General features: G+C 31.3%; 1 protein-coding gene across 2 annotated transcripts; it reads left to right on the top strand.

Moving 5' to 3' along the window:
• On the top strand, positions 3,571-9,556 carry LOC109330834 (65-kDa microtubule-associated protein 6-like). 2 transcript variants are annotated; one of them, XM_019565111.1, is made up of 12 exons: positions 3,573-4,188; positions 5,013-5,216; positions 5,808-6,074; positions 6,376-6,591; positions 6,824-6,979; positions 7,067-7,226; positions 7,358-7,509; positions 7,905-7,992; positions 8,072-8,145; positions 8,236-8,310; positions 8,584-8,943; positions 9,074-9,556. In XM_019565111.1, the coding sequence occupies exons 1-11, from the start codon at positions 4,114-4,116 to the stop codon at positions 8,923-8,925; spliced, it is 1,809 nt and encodes a 602-aa protein (XP_019420656.1). In that variant the 5' UTR covers positions 3,573-4,113; the 3' UTR covers positions 8,926-8,943; positions 9,074-9,556. The 2 variants fall into 2 exon arrangements, with proteins under 2 accessions (XP_019420659.1, XP_019420656.1); XM_019565114.1 differs by lacking the exon at positions 9,074-9,556 and having other exon boundaries at positions 3,571-4,188.

Genomic DNA, 10,070 nt, shown 5'->3' with positions numbered 1-10,070 from the left:
ATAAAGTGGGTCCATTCGGGTCATTTTCTATCATTGTATCTAAGCTTAATGTGGAGGTAAAATCACTACAATATAAGTTATGTTGAGATAATTGAATTGATTTGGCATATAATGGGAAAACCTAATTTGAGCTAGGAACATCTACATGTATTAGGGCTAACTTTCTCAGTGGATATTTTTCTCATCCACAAGACTCGAACCCGAGACATTGCTTAAGGAAAATCAAACATGTACCAATTGAACCAACACATGTTGGTAGTGTGTATGAAATTGATAAGAAAGCAAGTATTTCAAACTCATTTAATTCTATGATTGTCATGAACTACCAACCTAATTTATTATTCCACTTTATTCTGACTCACTTTCTAGATATACCCTTCATCCCAAAATCTGAAACATTGAAAAGATTTCACTGCTTTTGGTTATACACACAGTGAGAAAGCTACAAAGGTATCAATAAATGTCACACTCGTGTGTCTATAATATAACATTTTTTAAATGTGATGCTCAATCTATTTACTATTATAATATTTTTGACTTTTTTTTGGTATAATTAATAATATCTTTTTACCATATGGGTAAAGAATGAATCTTTTTTGAGTATATAATTGTTTCTTTTAAGAAGTGTTGCTCATGTCAATTGAATATTTTAGATAATTTGGAATTCAATAAAACCTTGTATCACTATACAAACGCTTTGTAAATGAAAACTTTAGAGTTTATCTCAACAAATTATTATATCATATAAGATGAATAATTTTAATCACATATTTATCATTTAAAATAAAATCATCTGATTTAAATCATTAATGAATCATCAATAACAAATACTTGATTAATATGATTAAAACATGATTAGAGAGTATATTGTGAAAATGCAAATGATTTTAAAACATGATTAGAATGACATGTGCATTAATAATTGGATGTGGGGAATGCATAAATCATAATTCTATTTCCAATTGAAAGTTATAATTATTACTTAAAATAATTGATATTATTTAAAACAAAATTTTGAGAATAAATGTGAGTGGATTTAACTTGAACAAAATCTTTTGAGATTTTGAAATTAATAGGATAATCTATTTATGTAATGAATAGTTGTCATGACTATCCTATATACTATGTTATCTTGTGTATTTTTATTGATGTATGAGAGTCACGAGAGAAAAAAAATGAGAGAGATCAAATAGCTAGGAAGATGAGGAAAGAGAGGGAAAAGAAATGTAATTTTTTTCATTGGAGTATGAAATTTAGATGAGAATGATAAACTAATGCTAATATAAGAATATTTTTTCTTTAAAAATGTAATTAACACTGATAAATTGACAATAATATAGAATTATACAATTTTACTATTAGTATTTAGCTATTTTGACATTTTTTTTTCCATAAAAACCTTAAATTGTGGAACTATAAAAATAGGCACATGAAATGTGCCAAAGAACTTGAGAAACCTAGAAAATCTTCTATTCTCATTCATGCAACTCCCAAACAAGGGAGAAACTTTTCAAAGTCATTCATAAGAGAAAAAATAATAGATTTTTGTGATGTTTGGTATTAGAGTAAAAAATGTGAGAAAATGAATAGAAATATATATTTTCTTCTCTTTCTCTTTTATTTGGTTAGGTAGAAAATGAGAAGAGATATATGATATTAAAGTTGAAATGACGAAAATGTCCCTAAAATAAAGAAAAGTGAAAGAAAATTGTTATTTTATTATTAATTAAAAATAAATGTTATAATTTTAAATTATAGATGTTATTATATATATTTTATTATAATATCAATTAATTTTCTAATTGATACTTTTTATATTCAAAAGAGATTTATGTATATTAGTATTATTTAAAACAAAAAATAGAGAAAATAAACAAAATTGTAGAACATTTTTGACATTTTATCAAAAAAATCCAACATCTCTTCACTTTCTCTCCAAAGTATAAGAGAAAACATTTATAGTAGGTGTCACCCACTTTTTATATTTCTCTACTCTATTTCACCTCAAAGAAATAGAGGCTAAAACCACACTTACAAAAACAAAGTCTTAGGAATTTGAGTTAGAAATAAATATAATAATGATAATATAATAATGTAGTTTTTCTCTCATGCACTCTCCTGACACTACCATTGTCATTACTACAATATATCAAGAGTATTCTTGTATACTCTTATTAAATTCTCTTATTAATCTTCAATATATTATCCTTTTTTTTTTTTTGTCTTAGTCTTTTCTCCTACACACTTCAACATCAAACACATCGACTCCAATTACTGCAAAATCAAAGACCAATATTTTACACAGCAAATAATGGAATATTTATAATTTTTTTGGGTGATTCACGATTTTTTTCTATATATGCATTTTCTATTTCGATTTTGTATTAGGATATACTAATGATTTTAGAGATATAACAAAAAAAATGATTTTAGATATATAGAAAGAACTAAAATGATTCTCTCTCTAAAAAAACATTTTCATTCATAAGAAGAATTGGATTCCAAATATCATAAATAGTAAGTATATCTTTTGGGCCAGAGCATGAATATATTCATGTCATTTATAAGATAATCGTATGTGTGGCAGAGACATCTTTAATATGAAATTAATTATTTTAATGAAATTCCATTTTTATGCATAAACAATGGAATCTAAAATCTCACCTAGAATGAGTCCAACATATATTTACTTAAACTAACTACATTATTAATTAAAAAAACCTACCTATACTATGTTGAGTTTTTTATATGTAGATGTAATATATTAATTAGTGTTATTATTTTGTTAGTAGGTGAATTTGACTTTCAGATCTCTTTATTACTCCATTTCTTCTACCTCCACCCAATAATCTTGCCATATTATAATCATTTTCAATACAGGAGATATAAATTATTATCATATCATTATATATAGAGAATATTTTGTATAGTACCAAATTTTTTAAAATTAAATTAAAGTAAGCCACTTTATCAAATTAAATAGTGTGATTTCATGGATGTTTTAAGATATTTGTCAAAAACTTCTTTATATAATCAACAAACCGTTAGTTTAGTTATGTAAAATTATGTTAAAATTCTAGAAAAATTAAAAGGTTAAATGATCGATTTCTGATAGCAATATTTATTATGAAAGATAACCACACACCCAAAATAAATTAGATCATTCCCTAAAAAAGTGAAGATATAGTGCAAAAAAACTTAAATATAATTTTTTTTATCTAAAAAGCTACCACTTAAAATTTTCAAAATCTTTACACTTTTTATATATATTGTTTTTTAAAGTTCCTTAATAAATACTTGTAGGATTAACAAATTCCAATTAAATACGCCATAATATTCCCTTAAGTCAAAGTTGTTACACGGACAGCAAGGTATAATTATGTATATTCAGCATGTGAAATGTAAAATATGGAGATTGTAACCATGAAAAAGAGCTTTAACCCTTTTCCGATTTAGACATGATTGCTTCCGTACCAGGAAACCAAAAAAAATTAGCTAGGAATGTGAACATACTCTGTTGAATACATATAATAAGAAGTTAATGACAGATCTATTCTATTCAGTTTCAATACTTGTATCTGTACTTACTACTTCTACTCTTCTTCTTCTTCTACATACATTGTGCGCATTTTAGCATCTACCAACCAAATCTTAATCTTAACAAAACCATTATCCTTCTTCACTTTTCCTTAACCTTTTTTCTTCACTTTACTTTAATATATTCTTCTTTTTCTCACTGGACCAAGCTTCAACAATAATAACCATGACAATCATTTTCTCCTCCTGAAATAAAAACTCTCTCTTTATAGATCCTGTTTTTTTTTCCATTCCATAATTTTCCTTCTCTTGTTACCAAAAAAAAAAAAAAAATCAAATTTTGCTAAAGAGAGAGACCAAAACAATCAAAGTTTTAATCTTTAGATCTGGGGTGAGCTTAGGTTGTTTGAAGCAATGGAGACACTACATGTTTGTTGGTGTCTGACATGAAAGTTTCTTGCTTTATTCTTAGACCCTTTTAGTTCATTCTTCCATTGCCTACTTTTTGGAGTTTAAGAATTTTTGTGTTATCTTTCAAATTAGTAACACTTTTTTTGAGTCAAAGAATTGTGAACAATGCTGGCTATTGGGAGTGCTACCACTAGTATTCATACAAGTTCAACTTGCACTGCTTTGCTTAGAGAGCTTGAGGTTTCTTCTTCTTTCTTCTTTGACTTCAATAGTTACTTTATTTATCTAACAAAATATTATGTGGGTTTTACTCTTATTCTACTTCTCCTATTATATTATATTTTATTTTTCTGTTTTGCTTTTTTTGATGATTTGCTTATTTTTCCTTCTTTGTTTTCTTAATGGAGAGTTTAGCTATAATGATTTGCTTATGATTCAAACTCTTTTTTTGGTTATTGTTGTTGGATGTTCTCTATCCAATGATGTCTTCTTTCTCCTTAGGTCAACCTTTAGTTTTTACTGTGTCAAAAAGAAAAGGACTATCAGGTCTCTCTGTAGGTTTTATACATAGTATATTATAGGAGAAAAAAAGGGCTTTGTCTTTCTTTGTTCATGAGATTTTACCTGAGTTCAAAAAAGTCATTTTTTCAATTTTTTAAAATTTATTTTCTCTCTAAAATTTCATTTTTTTAGTCTATAGTTTTGAAGTGATTAATTTTGGCCAAATGGGTTAATGCAAAGTTTTAAAAATTCATCAGGTTGGGATCTTTAAAAAGATACTAGTTCAGTAGTTGGTAAGAGGTTTTCAAGTTACTTGGTATGTTGATCCTTTTATGTTGCAGTGTTCTGTTTTTTTTATTGTTATTGTTTTTGTGAGACATTAAATGCTGCTCATAGAATGAGTCTCTGGCTTGGTTGGTTTTATTGCAAGTAGGTTGGTTGGTAAATATTTTCTTTAAAGATATAATGTCAAATTCTATGTTGTTTTCTGTTTTTATTTTCTCTCTTGAAGGTTTTTTCATTTCCTTTTTAGCTTGGGTTGATGGACCTTATTATGTGTGCAGCAAATATGGAATGATATTGGGGAGAGTGATGTGGAAAAAGATCGAATGTTGTTCGAACTGGAGAGGGAATGCTTAGAAGTTTACAGGAGAAAGGTTGATGAGGCTGCCAACACGAAAGCACGGTTTCATCAGATGGTTGCGACCAAGGAAGCGGAGCTTGCAACACTAGTGGCTGCACTTGGTGAACATGATATTCATTCACCGGTAAACATAAATTTCATATGCATATCCAACCTTCAAAAATTAAATTTCAAATAGCCAAAGTTTGTAGCTCAACTAGCACCAGTTCTTTGTGAGATTAGAGTATGATGATTATGTCAAATTTAATCTTGCTCTATGTTTCTTACCACGCTCCCGACCCAGATGTTTGCACTCCCAATCCATCGTACTAAAGAAAAATAGAAGAGATAGTGTATATTATTTTGCAGATTGTTGCTGCAAAGTGTATTTTTTCCGAATTTTAGGCTTTGAAAGACTATATGCGATAGTGAGAAAGAAAAAGTAAAAGAATAAGGGAGGAGCATGTTTCTTATGTTGTACCAATTGTATTACCATATTGAGCATATATATGAAACTGTTTTCATGGAATTTATACAAGCTGCATTTTAAATAATGTTACATTATGCTTTTCTCTTTCTTTGTAATCAATGTATGCATGTTTTTTATATGATTATTATTTCTTCAATCCACTGATATTAGGAAAAAGGGGACACCACATGAGTTGGTTTAGATGATATAAATGAGAATTATTTTATGATACGATTTTCTGATCAATTTTGCTGTGAATTTTTTTAGATTAAGACAGAGAAGAGATCTACAACCCTGAAGGAGAAACTTGCATCAGTCACACCATTGGTTGAAGATTTGATGAAGAGAAAATATGAAAGGTTAAAGCAATTTGCAGATATAAAGGTTCAAATAGAAAAGATAAGTGGAGAAATTTCTGGACTCCATCTAGTCAATAATGCTTTGAGTAGTAAAACAGTCGAAGAGGAACACGACTTGTCACTTAGAAGACTTGATGAATATCAAACACATCTTCACACTCTTCAAAAGGAAAAGGTATGTATTATGCTATGGATCGACCCTTGAACTTTGTATGGCTGTGGTCATGAGTAAATAAATCTCTTTTGATGATGTGAGATGATTTGATTAGTTGTGAGTGAGATGATTTGATATTGTGTCTCTTAACGAAACCATCCCGCAGAAGACAATTAAAACGTTTTTCTTTACCCCTTTTGAAACCATCACATGGAAGAATTTATAAGTGGTTCGCGATAGTAAAGATCTGGCCTTATCAATTAGTATATCTATTGTTCTCGTAGAACTCATTTTTTGCATTTTTTATGCTTGTTTTCTGCAGTCGGACCGTCTTCAAAAGGTCTTGCAATGTGTGAATGAGGTGCATTCTCTCTGTGGTGTTCTTGGATTGGATTTTGGCCAGACTGTGGGTGATGTAGATCCAAGCTTACAGGGGACACATGTTTTAAAATCGACTAATATTAGCAATAGCACATTGGAAGGTCTAGAGCGAACCATTTTCAAGTTAAAAACGGAAAGGAAAGCTAGAATCCAGAAGGTGATCTATATGCTCTGTCCTTAAGCACATCTTTTTTTAGTCCTTCCCTGTGCTCCGATATTAGTGACCATCAACTCGCGGGTTCAAATCTTGGAAATAGCCTCTCCGCTTGCGGAGGCAAGGCTGCGTACATTTACCCTCCCCAAACTCTACTAAGTGTGAGCCTCGTGCATTGAACTGCCCTTTCACTCTGCTTTGATATTGAACATATACTCTCTTTTTTATAATGCAGCTAAGGGATGTTGTTGCAAAACTATTTGAACTTTGGAATTTGATGGACTCTTCAAAAGAAGAGAGAAACAGGTTTCTAAGGATTACTTCTGTTCTTGGATCTTCGGAATCAGAAATCACCGAACGAGGTGTTCTTTCAACAGAGAATATAGAGAAGGTCTGAAAGCTTCTATCTGTTGCCTCCTCCTTTACTTGTCTTTATTCTTTATATGTGGAGGACCTAGACCGAGGAGTCATTTTGCAGGCTTTAGAAGAATTGGAAAGGCTTTCCAAACTAAAAGCAAGTAGAATGAAGGAACTTGTTTTTAAGAAGAGGTCAGAGTTAGAAGAAATATGTAGGCTGACTCATACCGAACCGGATACGAGTACTTCTGCTGAGAAAGCTACTGCATTAATAGATTCCGGTCTGTTCCCTGTTGTATTAATAGATTATTTACGTATTACTTATCTCCTATTAATTACTTAAGTATGGTTTATTTTCAGATTCACCTAGAAAAGAGTTGACAATATTGTAACCTGCTGTTTTTGTGTACAGGCCTAGTTGATCCTTCTGAACTACTAGCTAACATTGAAGTGCAGATAATAAAGGCTAAAGATGAAGCTATGAGCAGAAAAGAAATTACGGATCGGATTGATAAATGGCTTTCTGCTTGTGCAGAGGAGAATTGGCTTGAGAACTATAATCAAGTAAGCAGAAGATCCTGTTTGATATATATATTAATAACGCACACTGGTGGGTTACAAACTTACAATATCAGCCACTGTTTTTCCTTATTTCGTTGCCGCATGTTTGTATTTTGTGTCTGCTCAAACTGATATTTACTTTAGAAGTTCTATTTGGTTTTAATCGATGTATTATTGAGTAATGGCCTTTTATCTCTGTCAAAGTCGAGAAACATTCATTCTGGACTGGTTAAGACAATTAGTGTGGGCTACATCATAAAAAAAATAAAATTCTGTTATTTCAATGTATAGTTTAACTCTTGCAATTCAAATAAATGTTTTTGCATTGAATTTGATTTACAAACCACTATGACTAGTAGACCTTTTTAATTGTTCTCAGCACTATCAATGAATTTCAGGATGACAATCGATACAGTGCTGGGAGAGGTGCTCACATTAATCTTAAACGTGCTGAACGAGCTAGAGTGGCTATAAGCAAAATTTCAGGTATTGCTTTCATGAATGCCTATTTATATTTGACAGTGTCATTTGTGGACCTATGATGATCACCGTGTTCTCTCTTCAGCGATGGTTGACAATCTAATAAACAAAACGCTAGCATGGGAAGATGAAAATAAGGCTTATTTTCTATACGATGGGGTGAGCTTTGACGTGCTCTAAATATTACGGTTGTGTTCTCCGTTGAAGTTCTTTTAAGCAGGAAAGTTTGATTGTCGATAATACGTGTAGGTGCGTTTGGTGTCAATATTGGACGATTACAAACTGACCAGACAACAGAAAGAAGAAGAGAATAGACAAAGCAAGGTAAATTTACTTGCTTATCTGCATTTGACATTAGCATTTGTTGTTTGTTCGAAATTGATCTATGAATACTGTTGCGCGGCGCCCCGATTTTCGGCCACGCTACTAATACAATTATCCCTTACTTTAGCTTAAATTGATTAGCCTACGCGTATGTTTTTACAAAGATACCATTATAAAAATAGAACTATATTCTGAAAAATGCTCTTACATGTTCCGAATTATGCGTTTCCGTATTATATAGTCAATTGGTGTATATTTTCTTGAATCTCACAGGTCCAAAAAAAGCTGCAAGGTCTACTCCTAAATCAGAACGAAGCCATGTATGGGTCGAAACCTAGTCCTAGAAGAAGTAACAGCTTTAGAATGACAAATGGGCATCTTGCAACTGGAAATGGCACTTGTTCCGTGCCCCCGACACCTCGCCGCAACTCCGTAAGTGGTAAAACATCTGAAGTACATACACCGCGATCCTACTCCGGGCGCCATAACGGATATATCAAAGAAATGAGGAGATTGTCAACTGCACCTCTGAACAACTATGTGGCTATATCTAAGGAAGATACAATGTCATATGCTTCGCTTTGTGGCTCAGATGAATCCCCTCCCATGGGTTAAATTAACAGGATAAAAATGGTAAGTGAAAATGTTCCTCTTTGTCATAGTTAATTATGTTTTCTTAATCCGGTTTTTCCGAAATGGCCTGCGATTCCGTCGCTGTATTTTTTACTGATAGAAAAATTGATAATTTTTTTTATCTATGCAGAAATAGGCTTAGATTTTATTGGAACAACTCACAAACCTTGTGAATATGAGATCGATTGTACAACACTAGTATTGCTTTGTAATAACGTGAGATATATTTGGAGATCGATTAACTGACATTTGAGGACACATAGTCGGGTGTTCATGTTTTGAAGAAATTGCCGAAACGGTTAAGGACTTAGAGATCATGTTTTGTCAATGACCATGATTTATAATAGGGCATTATAATGTCGTCTGATCCATGTAGCCGACCCACGTAGTAGATTAAGTTTGAAGAAATTCAGCTTTGAGGAAGTGTTGATACTAGTGGTAGGGGACGTAGTAGATTGTTTTTATTTGTGTTAATGTTATCACATGTATATATATGTGATTTTAGTTTGATGATGATAAATCATAATAATCTTATTTAGGAACCAAGATTATTGTTACTTATTATTAATTCATAGTTCATGCTATGCCTTAAACATCATGGCCATTTTTTCTTATTTGTGATTGAACATGTAATTTCAAATGTTAGTGATATTCTCATTATTAATGACTTTTCCTTAGTTTTCATGGCCTTGGGGTTGTGGCATAATTGAACATTGTATTTGGGAGGAACATGAAATGTGGTCATGGAACAATGAAGTGAATCTTATGAAGTGCACCATTAAATAAAGTGCAATAAATATTAATGTCACAAAAGTTAATCAAGTTAAATAACTTAATAATTGTGTTCATGTATTTTTTATTTTACTGAAAATATGAATCCACCAATTATATTTTGTAATTACCATTGGTGCCCCATCGGATTCTGGATGTCCTAAGCCTATATCAATCTGAATTTACTCACCAAGAAACAACTTCTATTTTCTCGACTCTACTATTTATTATGGCGACGTAGAATCAAATTATCACTATATTTATTCCCTTTTCTACTTCTTCCAAGTATAGGATAACCCCAAAGAGTTGCCGGGTTTTTCTACCAATTGGGGCCCTCCCTTCATCACCCTATGAGG

Source organism: Lupinus angustifolius, chromosome LG02 (genome assembly GCF_001865875.1).
Source record: "Lupinus angustifolius cultivar Tanjil chromosome LG02, LupAngTanjil_v1.0, whole genome shotgun sequence".
NCBI classification, from domain to species: Eukaryota; Viridiplantae; Streptophyta; class Magnoliopsida; order Fabales; family Fabaceae; genus Lupinus; species Lupinus angustifolius.
This window is presented reverse-complemented; position numbering and strand designations above follow the sequence as displayed.

Excerpts from the sequence above, each read along its gene's own strand:
- LOC109330834 (XM_019565111.1), top strand. The coding sequence starts at position 4,114 with ATGCTGGCTATTGGGAGTGCTACCACTAGTATTCATACAAGTTCAACT. Across the intron at positions 6,592-6,823 it reads GGAAAGCTAGAATCCAGAAG|CTAAGGGATGTTGTTGCAAA; the intron begins GTGATCTATATG and ends TTTATAATGCAG. Across the intron at positions 8,146-8,235 it reads CTTATTTTCTATACGATGGG|GTGCGTTTGGTGTCAATATT; the intron begins GTGAGCTTTGAC and ends TAATACGTGTAG.